At 43.9% G+C, this 19,746-nt stretch overlaps 1 protein-coding gene across 3 annotated transcripts in view; it reads right to left on the reverse strand.

Annotated features, from left to right (window-relative positions):
• Cacna2d3 (calcium voltage-gated channel auxiliary subunit alpha2delta 3) overlaps nucleotides 1-19,746 on the reverse strand; it is an 818,761-nt gene that overhangs the window by 191,374 nt on the left and 607,641 nt on the right. For all 3 annotated transcript variants that reach the window (XM_055612383.1, XM_055612382.1, XM_055612381.1), the window contains 3 exons: nucleotides 11,300-11,371; nucleotides 10,028-10,108; nucleotides 4,228-4,302 (listed from right to left, as the gene is read on the reverse strand). In XM_055612383.1, coding sequence (XP_055468358.1) covers nucleotides 4,228-4,302; nucleotides 10,028-10,108; nucleotides 11,300-11,371 — 228 coding nt within the window. The remainder of the gene's footprint in view (nucleotides 1-4,227; nucleotides 4,303-10,027; nucleotides 10,109-11,299; nucleotides 11,372-19,746) is intronic.

A 19,746-nucleotide genomic window follows, 5' to 3' on the forward strand; every position in this document is an offset into this window, starting at 1 on the left:
AGATAGATAGATAGATAGATAGATAGATAGATAGATAGATAGATAGATAGATAGATAGATAGATAGATAGATAGATATAGGGATATGTATGTAGATATATCTATATATATATATATCTTTATTGGGCTCAACATTCTAAGGAACATCTTTAGAGAGAAGGAAAACTAAAAATGTGAGAAAATGAAACCTAGGAAGTACATAGGAATACTGTTATCCTGCCTGTAAGAATGGTGACGGCCACACTAGGTTATGGAGGCCTACACTGCACAGGAGACATTTCTGGAGATCTGAGTTTAATCCCAATTATTATGCTGGGCTCCACTTCCCATCACAGGCATGGGGGCCGGCTCTGTCACGGAAAGCCTTCTAGTCTACTGGAAGGCAGCTAGCTACCTCAGCCCTAGGAGCAGTCCAGGACACTCAAGAACCCAACAAGGACCTGCCATTTTGACATCAGTAAAGCCATCAGGAAGTGACAAGTTGGTGGCAAGGAGGTGAGGGACACTGAAGCAGGACAGGAGAAAACCTGATTATCACAGGGAAGCATGAATTCTGAGTAAGCCTGAGAAAGTCTCCTAGGGTGAGCTGTTTTTGGAGATATTTCATAATTCACACCCAAATCATACAGGATGAAAGAAAATACTGGATAAAACCAAGCCAAACATGAAGTTTGGGGGAAAGATTTTATTGGACAAATTAGAAAAATATTGGTACTGTGCTTTAGAGAAAGCCACTTCTTTCATCTGGCTGTAAGGGCAGGAACAACCTCAGCGGCAGACAGAAGGGAACATGAGTTGCGTGAAGAGAGCTCTTGCCACACTCCCCAGGGCTGGCCACAACCCATGCTCACATTCACTGTGCTAATCTGGCAGCCTTGTCCAGAACAGAGGGGAAGGTCCATTTATAATGTCTTCATTATAAGTCTGGGCTTGAGAGGAGGCAAGTGGGGCTTGAGTGAAGAGTCCTTGCCTGAGCCAGTCAAGGAAGCTGCTAACAGCTGTCTGCAGATAGCTGCCCTCCAGAATCCAGCCAGAGCAGATCTATGCACAACAGACCGCAGACTACTAGGACAAGCACAGGATCTACTTACAGCCTCCAAAGGGGGCATTGAAAACTGGGGTTGAGGGATCCCTTCATTCATCTTCTGATGACTGACTACATGTTGGGTGGGCTGGCAGGAAGGGGGATAGAAAACACAGAAAAAATGAAGAATGCAACCAGAACATCCAAAGCCAGGATCTCCACAGATCCTCCAGTGTGCAGCTTCTAGTCTTTTTCTCAATGATAATTGAGAAACAAACAAACAACCAAAAAACCAAACCAAAACAAAATTTTCCCTGGTAAAAGGTTCACATGGAGCTGCATAGGGCAGTTGTTGTCTATAGTCTGGATTATAGTGGGCCAAAATTATTGTTCACAACAACAACAAAACCCTGAAAAACCAACAAATAAACAAGTCATGGGTGTACATGGTATGGACATGGGCCACCGCCAACGCTTATCAGGATAACCTCCTGAGTAATCAAGATGTGTTCTTCAGGTATTAGAATCGTTGGCCACTATTCTTCCCAGTCTTTAAAGTGGCCAAGCTCAGGTTGGTACAGATCAACAGAGCCAAGACAGACTGATGCTTTGTTATGGGATGCTGAGATAGTTCCCATCATCCATGACATCCTAGAACTTTCAGCACTGCAGGATTTCTGACTTCACATCCTCCCCTTTACAGTGATACAAAACTGTGATTTGTACCTTATGACTATCAGGGGAAGGTGGCTCTCAGAAATTTGTGTGACTTCGTCATACAGCTGGGTTGAGACAGGACTATCTGTGTGAGATGGAACTCTTTCTCCTTAGCCTCTCCTTCACTTAGAAAGAGAATGAAAAACTCATAAAGAGTCACCCTACACTTGATGATCATATTTGGGTAGGCTAATTCATGTAATCCCCAATGGTGACCCACCCTAAAAACCTCTCCTAAGTAATGACAGGTTCAGTGTCAGGGACAGATGAATGGGACAGATGGCCCGTTGGTCTGTCCATGTCCTTGTTATGAGTCAGTTACAGAAGATGCATCTGGCTTGTGTTTTGACAAGTGACCTATGGAGTATTCTCTTAGCCTTCTTCACATAGAAATCTGACCCTACCCATAGCTTCCACTCATCCCAGAATTTGAACAACCAATCATAGGAATATGACTTTCATGTATGAGCATTCTCATGATCAGAGTCAAACAGTGTTCTAAGCGATGTGCTCCTCTGGCCTTTCAGCTGCCTTCCCAGTAGACACAGATCCAACAATAGGCTATTTGCTGTGTGACTGGGGAATATAAGTGGTTAGGGGATAGACTTGTAGAGGACAGTTACTTCCATTGCTGTAGAGAGAAGGAAGCCACCCTGGTGACTTGTGAGATCTGGTTCCATCTCCTTCCCCCTTCAAAAGCTGATAAATAGGAAATTTATTCCCCGGCAGAAGAGTCAGGTTTGATCATGCTGCTGCCTCTGATCTGTTCTAGTTTGGAACATATAAGTAGCAGGAGTCCATGCTCAGCCACACCATACCAACTTATACCCACTGTCCAATCAACAGCCCCACTTGACAGCTTGGGGGTGGGCAATGAGGTAAGCTTTTTAGACTGGAATACATCTTTAGATTTAAATATTTTAAAAAATATATATCTGTGGCTTTTCAATCAGACACCCAAAAAGTTCAGAGTTATAATTGAAATCAGTTAACCAGTTAATTCAGTCCTTTACACATGTAGCTGTGTGTGTGTGTGTGTGTGTGTGTGTGTGTGTGAGAGAGAGAGAGAGAGAGAGAGAGAGAGAGAGAGAAAGAGAGAGAGAGAGAGTCAGGGCTGCAATCAAACCTCACCATCCGTTCCATCTGAAAGCCAGCATATGGGATTCATGTGATGTGCTCATGACTCCATTAATACCAAGGCGATTAGAGCAAAGTTGGATGATGATGATGGGGCTCTCACATGGACAGTTTCTAAACAATGATGCAAGTGAGAAGAGAATGGGTCCCCGCAGCGTTTGGCTGACAAACAAACACTTGCAGAGCTCTCTGCTGCTATGTTCTAATTCTAAGGAAAGAGATGGAGACTTCTGCTACGGGGCAGTACTGCGAACTTGTGTGCATGTGTGTGGGTGTTGCCAGAAGAATGACCTACACATTCTCAACATAGAAGGCTGTGTTCTCTTAATGCCCACATCTTCTTTAAATGAGCTGAAGGCACATAAATCTAGGGAGCTGTCATTCTTGCAGCACATTCTAATTAGCCCAGGGTGACAAGCAATGCCACCTCTCTCTCAACACCTCTTCAGAACCCACAAGATTACTGTCAGTGGGTTAGAGTCTCTCCTCTCCTTGCTTTTTTCTTCCTTTTGCACCATGGTAAATCATGCATACTCAAGGCAAGTGCTTCGCCATGAGCTACACAGTCAGCCCTTTGCACACATTATCTTTCTTTTTGGAGACAGGGTTTCACTAAGTGGCCTGGAATGGCCCTCAACTTGGAATGTTCAGTCGTGGCCTCCTCTGAAGAGCTGGGCTGTCCTCTGGGAGTCAGTATTCACTGTTCTCCGGGCAAATGCTCTCTGGACAAATGACCCCTTCTCATGGGGACCGAGCTTCCCGAGACAGACCACTGACTATCCTGGATTGGCCTCAGACCACTCTTGGAGAAGGTAAAAAGAAAACAAACAAAACAAAACAAAACGAAATGCAGTGCTATCAGGTATGACTTGGGTGCAGAAAATGGAGAAAAATCTTAGCTGTTTCCATTTATCCAGAAAGGAGCTGAATAGCTTCTATGACAACTGCATTTCAGCAATGTAGTTAAGAGGTAAGTCCTAATGAAGTGAATTTCAGAGGTCTTATACCTGATTTGTTCTACCAAAACAGATTTCCATAAGAGAGTCTATGGCTGGAGTATGAGAATTCATCATAATGAATTTCAAACTATATGGAATTAAAGAACAAATTCAGAATGCTGATAGATGTCTAGAGTATCAATAAACACATTTAGATATATATGACTTTACATTTAAGAACATGATAGAAACTGTGAGTTCTTAATCAGTGATGCACTGTTGGTCAAAACACTAGTTTGAAGCTATGTAAGGAGCTTCTTTAATACTAGAACGAAGCATATTTCAAGTGAAAACTGCTACTAGGTGCCTTCACTGCAGAGCTGAAGAAATGCAAAGATGCTGCTTCTCTTACCAGTGGCCTGAGCTCCGGGTGTGTCAAGATATATCCATTATTCGTGATGGCGAAGGCATAACCATGAATTCCTAACTGTAAGAGGAAAGCAAAAGAAACCTTCATTAACTGACTCCCAGATGGATTCACAAAGCACAAAGCAGCCCGACTCAAGTAATTTACAGCTTAAACTTGGCATTCATAACCCTTATCAGCACAATATTTCATTAAAATGAATGCAAGGCACTGATCCTTGACATTTGGTGGAAAAGCGGACCCTGTCACAGATAAGCTTGGCAAACATCACAATTTGAAATGTCATATCCCCACTCTGGTACCGTATGGCTTTATTTTTATTTATTTAAAACAAAACAATTACTATTTTAGAAAAACCAACAAAGTCATGGACATTTCTGGAAAGAGGAGCATGTCAAAGCAAACAGAACTCTTGCAGCTGAGGTGTTTTCTCCCTCATCCAGATAAGGGCCAGGAAAGCGGCCTTCACACTGTCTCACTCTCTAGCTTCCTGGTGTCCCTTACCCACAGGAGCCATTTCTAATCCCACTCCTGCTCTGTCCTTGCCATAATCCTTAAAGTGTAAAAGTGTCCCCACCAGCCCCATGTAGAGGCCAGCCAGGCCCTTTATTTCCCATCATATTTATTGTGGCTGCCAAGCTTTTCCATGCATGCTTCCATTCACACAAAGCCTGGGTAATTCTTCTATGCAGAGCCTCACTTAATTTATGTTTTCTGACTACACGGGACTATGGGAAATAGTTTGAGAGCAATGAAATGTTTTATTAGCTTTAAAAAGTATGTAATCAAATTTAACACTGCACTTATTTAAATAATAATCCCAGCTTTTTGACAATATTTCTATTACACACTTGACTGCACCCATTGGCTACAATAAATTTACCTACAAATCATTCGTGTATTAAAATGGCCTCTGGCATAAAACCCATACTGATCTCTTTCTCTCTAAAGAAAGAAATTGTAACCCACTTTTGCCAGAGCAGTGAAAAGAAAGAGGAAAGAAAAAAAATTTCTATTTTCTGTCTGAGGGATCATTTCACAGTTCTGAGCCCCTACTTATTTCTCCTTTAAATTCTCTGCCACTCACAGTCTTGAATATGATACTATTAAATGATCCAGACAACAGAGTTTACAAACCAGGAGTGACCCTGTCTGCTTGTTAGCTTAACGTCAAGGTGATGTGAAATGAACTTCAGAGAATTTAACACCAGCAATTAAAAGTTTCCGTTGCATTACATAAAGCAAATATGCCTGCGGTCGTCAAGGGCAACAGACGTTTCTCCCGGACTTACCTTGCTCAGCAAGTCTTAATAACATTCTACTTGACTCTAATGATAAAAGTATATTTCATTATGCCGGGAAAGATAAACCCGAGATTTCCTATCCTTTGAGATGTATATCGACTCTTTCATCTTGTCTCCTGGAAGAATGTCAGACAGTCAACACTGCATTAATTATCGTTATTAAGTCCTGGTTTAATATGGGCTGGAAGGGTCAGGAAGGACTTTGGGAGCTTGACTTCTTCCATTAAAGGCAAGAGTGGGGTTTGACTGGAAATTCAAACTCAGCATCAGACCAAACAAATGGTATTTTATAGTCAGCTAATGCAGTGTCTTCCAACACAGCTGACTGTGCCTCTCCCTCTGCTTGTGGGTCTCAAGAGAAGGTAGGTCTCAACGCTCTGCCCTTCCCTTGAATAGTATAGTGATGCCCATCATCTATGAGGCTACCATTGAGAACCGATTCTTAAATGTCTGCCTCCCTCCACCGGAATATAAAACCCGGAAGAGCAAAAGTCAGAGCAGATGGTTAAAAATGAGCACAGGGGTGGATGGCATGGGAAGGAGGGGGGGGGGAACACAAGGAAAGAAGGAATATGAGAAAAGAATAAAAAACCCATGAAACAGAAATCGGCACAGGTTTTATAAGCTAAGCTCTCCTTTCTCCTTCTTCTGTTGGAATGCAAGGGACCTGGCCTTTCCACACCAGCATCTTCTCACTGATGTCTCGGCTGCCTATTGCCCACTCATGCCTGAAGCCACTAGACTCTGACTCTGCCCTCTTGCCACCTACTAGATGACACAGCCCAGCCATTCTCCATACTTGCCTCCTGACTCTATGGGAATCTCGTTTTAGGATCTCCTGGTTTTAGAAACTGATTTCTACCTCCTCCTCTTCCTCCTCATTTCCTCAGTTGCCAGGCCCCACCCTTTTTCTTCCTTTCCCTCCTTTGTCATTCCTTAGGCCCTGGCTCCCCTTCAGACCTTGTCCCCAGTGGTTTCTATCTGCCTTAACACTACTTTCCTTCAGTGACTTGAGCAGCCATGTTTGTTGTTATCCCAAGGGCTCTGCTTTCCTGGGCTCTCCCATTTGGAGGCAGTCCAGGCACCCAGCAACTGTTAGTCCTGGGTCCCTCTCCTAATGGAATGGTGGCTCTCTAAGTTCTTTCTGTTCGTGTCTTCTCTGGGCAAGTGATACTAGCCCTTCTCAGACACCCCACCTAGAAACCAAAGCATCTCTTTAGTTTGTTCCCTTTACGGCCAATACTGCAAACCAAATAATCAGGACATTCTGTTATGTTTTCTCTATGACATTCCTCAGATGCAAGCCTGTCTCCTCATGCTGTCATCACAGTATTGCTTCAGTTTCCAAAACATGGTTCCAGCCAATCTCTAGGCCTCAAGGACAGACCAGAGTCAAAGGCAATTCTGACTGGGCTTTCTGTGTAAGACTCGCAGAAAACGCCTTTTGTCAGGGCTGGCCCCTACCTAAATATCCACATTGCTTCCTTTACCTGCTGCTGCTCAGTACACCTGGCAGCAGCAATGTCCTGCAGTCGCCTTTCCCACACAGGCCTTTCCTTGGGTACCAGCCTCATGCAGTCCCTTCAGGTGAATTCTTACCTATTGCCCTCCCAGCCTCAGTACTGTCTCCTGTACATCTGACTCTGCCCTTACTTCCCTCATTTCCATTCCATTTTTATAAACCACGAGGATATTTTCATTTCTACCTTCATGCAAGGCATAGAATGCTACCTGTACTTTCCTGCTTCTCAACCCTACTTAGGTCACCTTCCTTCCTCTGGCTTGCTCTAGAAAACACTCAAGGCTGTACCTCTTCTGGGAGATGGGTCTCTTTGTAGGAAGGGGCTACCATACCTATTTTGGGCTTCTATAGCCCTTAGCACCGTGTCAGAGCAGCGGCAGGCACTCAGTTAAATCTGAATGTATTCTAGGCACTGATCACTTTCCTCAACACTATCTAGATAATCTTAAGAAACAGAACCAAAGTAAACACTGAAGCTGAGCCAAAAAGAAGCTGATCCACTTCAGCATACACAGCCAGCCCTTCTCAAACCTGTGCCTAACTTTTTCTGACATTCAGAAGCTACAGGGTTAAACTGTTTCCCCGGAGAACATCCTGAGAGAACTGCATTAGAACACTGTGTGTGCTGGCTGGTGACTCTTAGAGATTATCCCATACAGCTCCAGGTAGAGAGACTGTGAAGCCTCCAAACACAGCCTATAGATGGATCTATCTGAGAATCAAAACTTCATAAAATGACAATGGACAATGTTTGGTTTTGGCCACAAATCAATATGCTGACGAAATCCCTAACCCTCATTTTATTTGAAACACAGCCAGTCTCCCTGTCCATTTGCATGTTCAGTCTCTTGGAGTAACAGGGACCAGATTGGACACAGGACCTTCCAGCACAAGGAGCTGCCAAAGAGGCCCTGGATCCATAGCTCACTCCCCTGCTCCCCTGGAGACCAGGAGCTGTGCAGGACCTGTCCCTGGGAGAGGAGCATGTCCCTTCCAAGCTGAGAGCCCCCAGGCTAATAAAGTGAACCCAATTATAAAATGGCTCGTTATGGTAACAGAGGCCATGGTGTCTGGAAATTATTGCTGGGGTGTCTGGAATTCTTAATAAAAATTATAGGAAGTCTGATGGCTTGCGGGAAAATATATGAAGCTTAGGGAGAAAGAACAATCCTTGGGAAAATCCCAAGAGCTACGAGCTGCTGCATCCGCCGGTGCACCCTGGATCCTGCTCCCCAGAGTTCCCCTTCCCTCCTGTTCCTAGCTCTACCTGGCTGGCACGCACACCTTTCCCAGAGATCTTTGTGGAAACGGAGGAGGGACAAATGTCTTAGGTCAGTGTGTAACATACTTCTGTCTCCAGCTCCCCCACCAGGCTCAGGGAAAGCCTAGAACAGAGTCCTGGAGATGCTGACTCACTTCCCACTGCTGCTCTTCCTCAAGGCTCCCATCACGCTGTATTCTGTTGACCTCTTACTATGTGTGTGATGGCGAATGGCAGCCATGCATGCAGGGCGCTTTTGATAACACTCACCACACGGTAAGAACAAGAAATGTACTTTTTTTCATCATTTCTATTATTTTACTTTAACCATATCTTAACTATAATGATAATTGCTTTTATCATCCCTAGTTATATTGGGGTCCTAGAAGCTAAAATTGTAGCTTTCCTACTTGCAAACTACAAAACATGGCAACATATTTAAGCTTTCTGTGGCCCTGTTCTTTGTTTTTGATTTATTTTGTTGGTATAAAGTCTGGACGAAATGGTGCCTACCTAGTATTAAGACATCTTAGGCCATTTCGCAGCAGAAGAAACTTTGAGAAACTGACCCTAAAGGTAATTGTTGACATTCTGTTTTTCATCCACTCTTCCTTGTTTCATTTGGTACATATCAAGTGGTGACGTAGTGCTTGGATTTCTACATATCCTCACTAAAACCAAAACTTAAAATCAATTTGAAACACTGTGGGTGGATGCCTTGCTTAAACAATGGGCACCTGGTTGTGGTTGCCAAGGTCTGACAATTTCAGCGAAAGTTCTTTCTCTTCAGAGGTCATGAAGTCTTCCTCTTCACACACTTGGCTTTCATTATCTAAGGCTCTATCATTTATAGTACTTGATTATGTGGAACTAGATCAATTAGAAGCCTCACTATGTCTCTGGAAACATAATCCAAGTTCCGGAAGTCTTAGTGGAAGAAGGTGGCTATCCCCTCCCTACAGCCATGGAGCTTCTTCTATTTCTTTGTTGACCAGAAGGTCTAGAAGGCTGATGCCTGAGCCAGCCTCAGCAAGTCGGGCAAGAAAGGTTTCTGGCAGTCAACACCAACAGATTCCTGGCCTGGCCCCACTCTTCATAAAAGCAGAGGGAACATTTGCCAACCAGAGTCAGCCCAAAGCTGGGTGGGCCAGCCAGTCTACCCAGGACTGGAGAGGAGAGAAAGAATGAAGCCCTGGGCAGTGGGTGGAGCCCAGTGTCAGTGGGCCCCCAAGACCTTTAGTTCTTTCCACCCTTTCCTTACTCAGGGACTCTTGGGAAAGTTCTGAGTGGCTGGACTGGGCCTTGAATGGACTGCCCCCGCCCGCCCATTTATTGATTTGTTTTCCTCTCCACCAGCAAATGAGGGAGTTTTCTTCGTAAGAATTCAATGATACTGTAGAGTGCCTTTTAAATTGCTGGTCAATCATGTCACTGTTGAAAGCAAAATACAAGGACCTCATCCAAACTCATGGTTTCACATGAGGTCTTTATACTGAGGTGAGAGGAGGCAGTAAGGAAACAATTTAAATTAAGAGATAATCATCAAGAAACAGTACAGATGATAAAAAGGCAGGCAATAGACTATGATGGTGGCAGGAAGAATTCTGCCCAAAGAGCAGGTATAGTCTAGAACCAGACCTCTGAAATCAAGACTTCTCTTCCCTCTTTGTCACTGGCCACAGAAAACTAGAGCATTACCTTGTACTTGGGGATGGTCTTCAGAAGTTCTTTGACTGGGACATCTGTCCCAACCACACCCAGAAGAATGCCCTTTGACCTCTGTAGAAAACAGACATGAAGCAGAAGATAAAAGATTATTGTCAGATACTTCCTCTGAGACTGAGACCACCAACTAAGATCTGCACAGGCCTTCTTTTTATGCTCTACTTCCCACTGGAGTTACAGCTGGTCAGGAAGGACAGTGCCTCTGACCTGACAACAGCACACCTGTGCTAAGCTGTTGTAGTGCCCCCTTCCTTCTGAAAACTGACACACTGTGCAAGACCCTGGAAGATCAATGGCTAAGGACTCAGATTATGAACCAGCTTCTTCCAGCAAAGCTTTCTGCAGAAAAGATGCAGTGGCAACTGTTTTTGTTTGGTTTTGATTTGTTTTGTTTTCCACACCACAATCTAGTACCCACAACATGGTTTTTTGTTTGTTTATTTGTTTGTGTGGTTGGTTGGTCAGTTTGCTTTTTTGTTTGTTTGTTTGTTTGTTTTTAAGCAGCATTGTGGAACCACTTACTGTGATTTGTTGAAACTTCCAATGACAGAAAGGCCATTAGAAAAAAACATACAAATTGCTGCTATCTCTCGCTTTGTGATTTTGTTTGTGGTTTGAACAGTATTCCAGAAAACTCATACTCACTCATAACTTCAAAATCCAATAGCATTTGGAAAATAGGGTCTTTGCAGATACCATAGCTAAAGACATCCAGAAGAATCATCTTAGATTCAGAGAGGCATCTAAATATAGTAAGTGGGGTGTAGAGAGAAGGTCACATACAAATGGAGTACTGTGGAATGCTGCTGCCATGGGCTAAGGGATATTGGGCTCCAGCAGCCAGAAATAAGAAGAAATTATTCTTCCCTTGTTCTTTGGAGAGAACATAGCTCTGCCAACTTCTTGATTTCAGTCTTTCAAGATCGACAACTATTTGGTAAACCATCTTCTTTGCAGTACTTGGATACCTCTGCTCCAAGAAATTAATCAAAGATAACCAAGGATCAACTGTCATTATGAAGAAATGTCTGGGCTTTTTCCTCCGTTGGGTGTCTAAATTTTAGAGAGGGGCTACAGATGCTAAGAACTCTCCCCAACCTTTCATTTGCACTTGACCTAATAGTCTTCCCAACAGAGTGAAACAGTAAGAATAAACTCACATACAGTATACTTAGGGGAAAGTTTTCTAGTGCATAGATGCAAAAGTATTGAGAAACAACCCTCCCAGTGCCAGGTTATACTCACAGTTTCGTTCTGCTTACTAAACACAGGCATGGCCACTGTGGTCATCAAGACAAGGCCCTGATCATCGGCAAGCTGGGTGGGGAGAGGAAAAGCAGTTATTGGACATGCTGTGGATGCCTAAGTGCAGAGGCCTCCTGACGACCAGTGCATTCTTCCTAGCCACAGAGCCCTGAGGAAGAGCCCCCAGGGTCCTTTGGCAGGGAGGGTGCATGGAGTCTTCCTACCTGATCTGTGGGCCGACAGTCCCAGGCCCCACTGGAAACCCAGCTTGTACTCACTCCAGCTAAGGCATCTCTGCTTTCAGCTATTTTGCCTCAGACGACCCTCATTTGGATTTCAATGATTTGTTTTATTGCAACACATCCGTTTTACTGTTTTCATTCCCAGATATTCATGTGTGCTAATGGTGCTTCTGATAATGCAGGATCAGAAACCTCAGGCATCAGGGGCTGCATGAAATGTTTCTAGAGGAAACAGAACCCGGAAGCTCTTATTCTCCCCCAGGCAGCCGGTCAAGCCCCTTCACCTCTGCAGATTCCTGAATGCTGGTCCCAGATGGAAGGCAAATGAATGAAAAGACAGCCTTAGCATTTGACCCTGAAAATCACCAGTAGGGAGCTAATCACTACCTCCAAAGGAACTACTCCTGAAACAGGATGCGAACCTGCAATGTTTTCAGCTGTAGACAGAGACTTTGGGACCGCTGGGCACATCTGCTTTTCATACAGCGCTGGGAGGGATGCCAGCAGGAACAGCTGCTCTGTTCCAGCAACAAATGGGGAAACTGAGTCATGGGACACAGGAATAGGCTTTGGTCCAAGCCAAACCCATCTCTGATTCTCAGCTTCAAGTTTCTTAGCTGCACTAACCAGGCCTCACCGGCCACATGTGAAACCATGCCATTTAACATTACCATGAAGACAGGGTGTACCGGTGCCCAGAATGGTACTCTGGTGTAGAGGTTCTCAAAGGACACTGGTTCCTTTTCTGCCCTTGAGGTCATACAGCAAGTACATGGCAGAATTAAACAATTAAAGAGAGCAAAGATTTATTCAGCACTGCTGGCAGATACCAAAGTTGGTTGGGAAAGCCCGATGGGAGAAAAATCCTTTGTTTCTTAGCTTCCTTGAGCACCCACTCTGGAGCACTCTTGAGGTCTGATATCCAACATCTTCCATCTACAGGTTTTTTTGTTTGTTTTTGTTTGTTTTTAAGCTTTTCTCATTTTTCCATGCCATCAGTTCTACAGAATAATTAGATACACTTCCATAGAACATCTTTCTTAGAAAGGAGATGATACTAGATAGAATCTAAGTGATTGACAGTTATACAGATTGTCTAGTCTCTTGTGGGAAAGTTACTGAACTTTGCTCATCTTTTCTAGGGTTGAACTTTTTTTTTTTTTACCACGTGGTGAGACCACAGATCTACATCATCACACCCTGCTCCCCTGTTCACTTACTACTCAGTAGATCACATATATATCATGCATATTATTAGGGTTCCTATGGAACTGACTTCAAATGTGAAGCCCAAGACAACAGCGCTCCAGTGCTCATTATAAACACAAACACTTCAGGACCCATTCTTGACTTTCCAACCAGGAATTCTTATTTTAATAATCAGTACACATAAAGATTAAAAGTCAAGGAATATTGTTACAGGGAGATTTTTCCCATCTCACCACAATTAACAATTTCAAGAGCAAAAGAAAAGCTGTCAAAGGTTGGGAAAAATTCCCGCCAGAAACAGAGGGCACTTGAAGGTCCTGTATCTGTCCAGAAGTGAGCAGAACCGAGCCGATGGTCCTTTTGGAAAGCAAACAAGAATGCCAGGGGCTTCAAGGACCAGGAAGCCTGCGGTAGCTTCTTGGCTAACTGTGGCATCTCTCCACTTGTTTGACCAACTCTGTTCGGGATGGTGGTTGGGAAGATTCTATTACTAACGTAACTCAGATTTAACCACGCAGACTTTGAAGCACTTGACATGCCCACGGTTTGAGAGGGCCTCATGCAGTCAGCTGAAGATCTTAAGAGAAATGACACAGCCTGGAAGGAAGAAGAGATCCTGCCTCCCATTTGCCTTTGAACTCGACACTAAAACATCACCTCTTCCTCTTTTGAGGTCACCAATCTGCATTACAGACTCAGGTTTATTGGACATATTCTTTAACATCACTCTCCCCACACTTAAGTATGGATTACATATTTATATGATCATGTACATGAGCACATAGGCTGTCTTTATATTCTTATGTACATTCACAGTGTATTACATACGTGCTTTCTCTATATAGGCTCTTTCATTGTTCTGTCTCTTCTGAGACTGCTGACTTATAGGCATGGTACCCAAGTAACTGGGTGGGCATTACAATAAGTAAATAAATAATTTTATAATATTAATAACCAAACTGTATTAACTCAAGTCATGATGACAGTTCTTGTTGTGCCAAAAATCAAGTCAGCGAGTATATGCAGCAAAGTAATTGTTTGTGGAAACACAGTTTCAGCTTCTACTAAAAATACTTAAAGTATACTTTGGTGGCCATTGGCAGCTCAAAGGCAGAACTGGTCGGCAATAGACAGCTCTCTTAGCATTAGACATTGCGTTTCTCAACTCCTTGATTAATCCTCACTGCTATACAGAAAAACTAATTTGAGCTGATCCATAACCCTGGACAACTTCCACTTTGCAACTCAAATCAAAATTTCAAGCAATGCCAACATGGATCATGATGAAACCAAAACACACCACTGACAGTAATGAGAAATGAAGCTTTTCCCCTGCAACCAGTAAGAGTTAGTTATAAATCACGAGTAATTGTCCTGGCACAAATGCAAGATCAGGGGAAACGGACTTCCAAATGGTAAGCCAGAATATCGTATCAGCTTCACTCAGGGCAAATAGAAAAAAAAGAAAATCCTTATACTATTGCATTTGTACTAAAACCACTCATTTGTAACCAGCCCCAGGTAAACAAAAGAAATACAGTAAATCCAGGAGGGCAGAGTTCACATGTGGGACTATAATCTTGTGCAGTCTTCTGCTAAGGGTTGTGGCCCACTTGCAGACTGGCTTGGCCAGAGCTCCAACCTGCAGGCTCCCTTTGTAATCTAGCTCAGCCTATGGCCATGAAACCTAGCAGGCACCCAGAAACAGCATCTGTACACGTTACTCCCATGTGCCCCGTATCAGCCCTTGTCTCCCCAGTTTGGCCTCTGTGCATCTGCAACATTTCATGGAGGAGAAGGTCAATCTGAAAGTTTGTTTGCACCACAAATTCTTTATGGCCAAGAGGCATTCTGGGCTCCTGTCACAGGAAACAGCAACGTGGCAATTTGTTTTTGTTTTTAAATCTAGACCTCCAAGCAGAAATTATGCAGCCAGCCACCGCCAGAAGCCCTCTGTCTCCAACACTCACTAGGGTTACCTGTTTTTCTGTGGGCCCAAACTTGTAGCTGCTGCTGAGGCAAGACCAGGTCTTAGGATTCATATTCAAGGCTTCCAAGAAAAATGCAGACACAGAATTGGCATTCATTTTCCAAAGGGTGGGAGAAAGAAAGGCTCACCATGGTCCATCTGGGCAGAATCCCATTAACTTAAGTCCAAGTGAGAATCCTAAAGTGAACTGCTGTTCAATTACACTTGCCCAAGCTTTGAACAGCTTTGAACTGCTTGCTTATGGTATTCTGTTGTATAGTAAGTGTATATTATTCCATATCCTTCATTTCCTATGCTACATCATGGGGACTGTTCTGGAATCAAAGGAAATGACGGATAATAATGCTGAACATCTGCTTTATAACACACAGACTTGCTCGGCAGATTGACTGTTTCCTGTCCGCTTCCCAAGTTAGCCATGCAGGTGTCTCTGTGCATGTGCACTCACACTCACGTGTGAGTACTGTGCAGCCATGCCAGGCTTCATGTGTTTCCACGGATGGCCCTAGACAGGGATGTGGTCATCCCGAGGGTGTGGCTCCCGATAGCGTAATACCACCAGATCCCCTTTTCACTGCTGGCCTCCACATTGCTATTCATTGCTTTCCTTCGGAACTCCCCTTAAGCCTCAGCTGTATGCTGAGTCCTCTGTTGCGTGCTAAGAAGATAGCTAGGAGCAAAACTGGGATATTTTCCCAAGTAACTCCAGGTACACTGAGGGAGGCAGAAAAACCAATGAGACAGACAGAGGAGGTCTGGTAGGGGCTGGCATTCTGGGTCTTCTGTAGTGAGCAACACATCCATCTTCTTCTGGTCTACCTTGGGCTTGAGTAGGCATTTTACATTTATTCATACTGGTCGTGTGAAAATGGCAGCTCCAAATACCCAAATACTGAGAGCTGGTTTACAAGCAGAAAGGTTGCTTTGCTCCATTTTTCCTATAGTAAATTATTAATACATTGGTACCAAGGTAGAAGTTTAGAAAACCTTCTTTTCTTTCTGAAGACATTAGCCCTTTCCTTAGAGAAATCCTCTTCACTCTCTCCAATACTCACTCATAAGCAGATATTAGGCATGTAATATAGGATAAACCTACTAAAATCTGCACACCTAAAGAAACTAACCAAGAGGGAGGACTCTTGCTAAAATGCTCAATTCCTATTCAGAAAGGCAAAGAGGATGGACATCAAAAGAAGGAGAAAACAGGGAACAGGACAGGAGCCTGTCACAAAGGGCCTCTGAAAGGCTCTACCCTCCAGAGTATCAAAGCAGACACCGAGACTTATGGCCAACCTTTGGGCAGAGTGCAGGGAATCTTATGAAAGAAGGGGGAAATAGTAAGATCTGGAGAGGACAGGAGCTCCACAAGGAGAGCAACAGAACCAAAAAATCTGGGCACAGGGGTCTTTTCTGAGACCGATACTCCAACCAAGGACCATTGATGGAGATAACTTAGAACCCCTGCACAGAAGTAGCCCATGGCAGTTCAGTGTTCAAGTGTGTTTCATAGTAATGGGAACAGGGGGGGCTGTCTCTGACATGAACTGATTGGGCTGGCTCTTTGATCACCTCCCCCTGAGGGGGAAGCAGCCTTACCAGGCCACAGAGGAAGATAATGCAGCCAGTCCTGATGAGAGCTGATAGACTAGGATCAGAAGGAAGGAGAGAAAGACATCCCCTATATCAGTGGACTTGGGGATGGGCATAGGTGGAGAAGGGGAGGGAATGTGGGATTGGGAGGGGACGGGGGGCTATGGGGGATACAAATGAATAAAGTATAATTAATAAAAATTAAAATAAAAAATATTAAAAAAGACTTCTGTGGCAGCTGATGTCTGTTACGCTGCACGTACGGCTAGATATCCAACAAGATGATTTCTTGTATACATGCATATACCACCTGGGCCATAAGTTCGCTTATTAATTATGCACAAGGTTTGATCTGGTTTCCCTAGGATGTTTTGTCTTTTTGTTATATCAAGCTTGTGAAAAGATTATCTCTCTGGTGGGTGGATGTAAGAACCTAAGTTTGGTGCTCATGTTCCCTCACCACAGATAGACAATTAGACTGAAAAAGAGTTACCAGAAAAAAAGAAGAGGAAAGTGGAAGAGGGGAAGGACAGGGGAGAGGGGGAGATAGGTGAGGAAAGAGAGGGAAGAGTGGGAGTGGGAGACACTGAAAGGGAGGGAGTACTAAAAGGAGCAATGGGAAAGACCGGAGAGAGCACCAGACTCTAGATGCCTTCACCCCTAGCGACCATGGTTTATGACATTATGTTATCATTAAGATTTTATGAAAAACCTTCGTAATGAGTAAGAGCTTGGCTACTTGAGATCTCCAGCAAGAAACTGCGATCCTGGAGTCTCCTTTAGCCAACCAGCACCGAGATGCAAACACCTGCAAGGCACGAGGGCCGGCCTGGAGTTGGTACAGGCGAGTGTGGTACTCCATGGGGACTGGCACAGGGGTGGCTACTGGGCAGCCTCTGATTCTGAAGGACATCTGTCTGCCTTGCCACTTTTAAATCTCTCTTCAGAGGGAGCTGATCAGGCCATTGGCAGGATGCTCTGTTTCTCCTGCAGCTGGATGCCCTGGGGTTAGTGCCAAACCCTAGGGAGGAGGGGAGCTGGGCATTCAAGCGAGTTAAGTGCAGCATGCTTGGCAGCACATTCGAGGACTGCCAGGTGGGTTCAGCAGAGCCTCCTGCCAGATCTTTTCAGCCCTGGAGGCTGAGGCTGAAAGGGAAGGTTGTGCACAATGGCACACTCTGCTGGGAAGACTGGTACTCAGCCAAGGGCAAAGGCTAATTCACTTACTCTACTCCAATATACTATTTCTTCTATATTTTGCTCCGCCGTTCTTCTGCTTTGCTTATTGAAAGTGATCAACACATTGACTATATTATCGGCGTGTATGGTATAAATTTATAATACTACCATACATAGATCTTTTATATGTGGGTATAATACTTAAGTACAAAGCCCTGTTTCTCCTGTTTTGGTCAACACCTACAGTTAAGAGCACACGGCACCCTGTAAAAGGACACTGTTGCCATCTAGTGGTATGCTATGTGAATTGCAGGCACACTGCCCTAGGAGATAAAAAGCCATTTGCGAAGTATGAATTTTTCCAATAAAAACACATTTAAAAGGCAGCCAGTGTTATTTAATAGCTACCCAATTGAAGCATAAGCTACATTAACTTTTAGTTCTGTCAAAAACCTTTGCCTTGACAGAAAAGGAATAGTACTAAGAGGTAGAAAAACACAGCTGTGTGCACCTTTGAATACCAAGTGAGGCATTTTGAATGGAAAATGACAGCTTATTTATTGGTGTGGAGTCTGGGTATGCAACCAGGGAGCCCAGAAAAAAAAAAAACCAAGTTGTTTGAGACCCACTGTCAAGTGTATCTTGAGCAAGGGTCAAGTTATCTTTCTCATGTTCTCCCCTCGAGCCCATGAAGTCCCAGTGTCTAGATGCTGGGTGAAACATAATGAGAAGGATTATGGACAGGGTGAAAACATGTGTCACCCATATTCTCCATTTCATACTACACACAAAGCGTGTGAAAGTTACTAAAATGATCCTATACAAGTTAGAACACAAGAAGAACAGAGACATGGGTTCAGCAAGGGGCAGGCGGAGCGCAAGAGCAGGTGGTGCAGCCATGTTGGAACTCCTCACAGCGACACAGCCTGGGCATTTTCCCCACGTCAATATGAAAACTAAAGTGTCCTCGGTCATCTGTCACATGCCACTGCCCCCAAATATGTCCCACTCCCTTCTGTCACCACAGCTTGGAGATACAACTATCTTCAATACCAAACTCGGACCTTAGGCAAGGCGTCTAGTAAGGGCATGCTAGTGTTACAGGACATGCTCAGTGCAGACGTCCTGAAGACACAGGCAGCCTTTAGTCGGGGTTGGGTCAGGTTGTGAAAGTCCACTCACCGGTAACAACGAAACCTACTTCAGCCATGCTGTCCAGGAGAGACAGGGTCAGGCAGCTTGTCTGCCTGATGCCAACACTGTCTGGCTCAGGCTGTGTGCTTTACCCTCCTAGTCTTCGATTTCCACTTTCTAACTGTTCAATAAAGACCAGTTTTGATGTGCTTTTTGTCAATGTATATATTTAAACATTGATTAATTAACATTTTACGCAGAAATCTAAAAAGCTACTTAGAAATGGGAAAGGGGGCAGAATCACTTGTTTCCTTAGCAGAAGAACACAAAAACTCCCACCTCCCCATGGTGAAGTGAGTAGTTGTAGAGAGAGATACACACACATTCTGACGACATCAGGAGCATTAGCATGGTATGGCAATAGACTATACATATGCATTTATAATGAGCTTGCAAAGCAATTTTCCCGGCCTTTTTGTTTTAATTCCAGAACTAAGTCCATGTGTGATCTCTCAGATTCTAATTGACCATCTCACATGAAAATTTAGGTAAATCCCAGCATTTAGAAAAATAAACTGAGTAGCAGAGTATGCATGTGGTCTGAAACTATTTGCCTAAACTTTTAAACACACACAACAGCGATTTCTGTCTGTTGTGTAGATACAGACACTCAAAAAAGCTAATTTGCACCAACAAGTGTTAGCAGAAATCAGAGATCACAATCCAAGCAGATGTCCACAGAAACTTAACATAGGACTATTTGCAACGATTCAGATAACGCAAGGTTCCCCCAAAGACAAGTGCAACTCCTGGGAGCAGGTGCTCTGAACGATGGGGACACTGCTAGATCAGGAAGAGGGAGCTCCACAGAGCAGCTGCGAAAAGCCAGGCAGCGAGACTCTGTTCTGATGGCTGCCATTAAGGGCCAGATTTCCCACAGGAAGATATCTCTGGCAGAGGAGCCAATGAGAGCCAGGATATCCCACAGAACTGTCTGCCATGGCAAGCCCTTCGATTTTCATGGCATTTCAAACCATCAAAAACAACTCACCAAATAATAAATAAATAAATAAATAAATAAATAAATAAATAAATAAATAAAT

Source organism: Psammomys obesus, unplaced genomic scaffold (assembly GCF_907164565.1).
Source record: "Psammomys obesus unplaced genomic scaffold, mPsaObe1.curated_primary_1811, whole genome shotgun sequence".
Classification (NCBI taxonomy): Eukaryota; Metazoa; Chordata; class Mammalia; order Rodentia; family Muridae; genus Psammomys; species Psammomys obesus.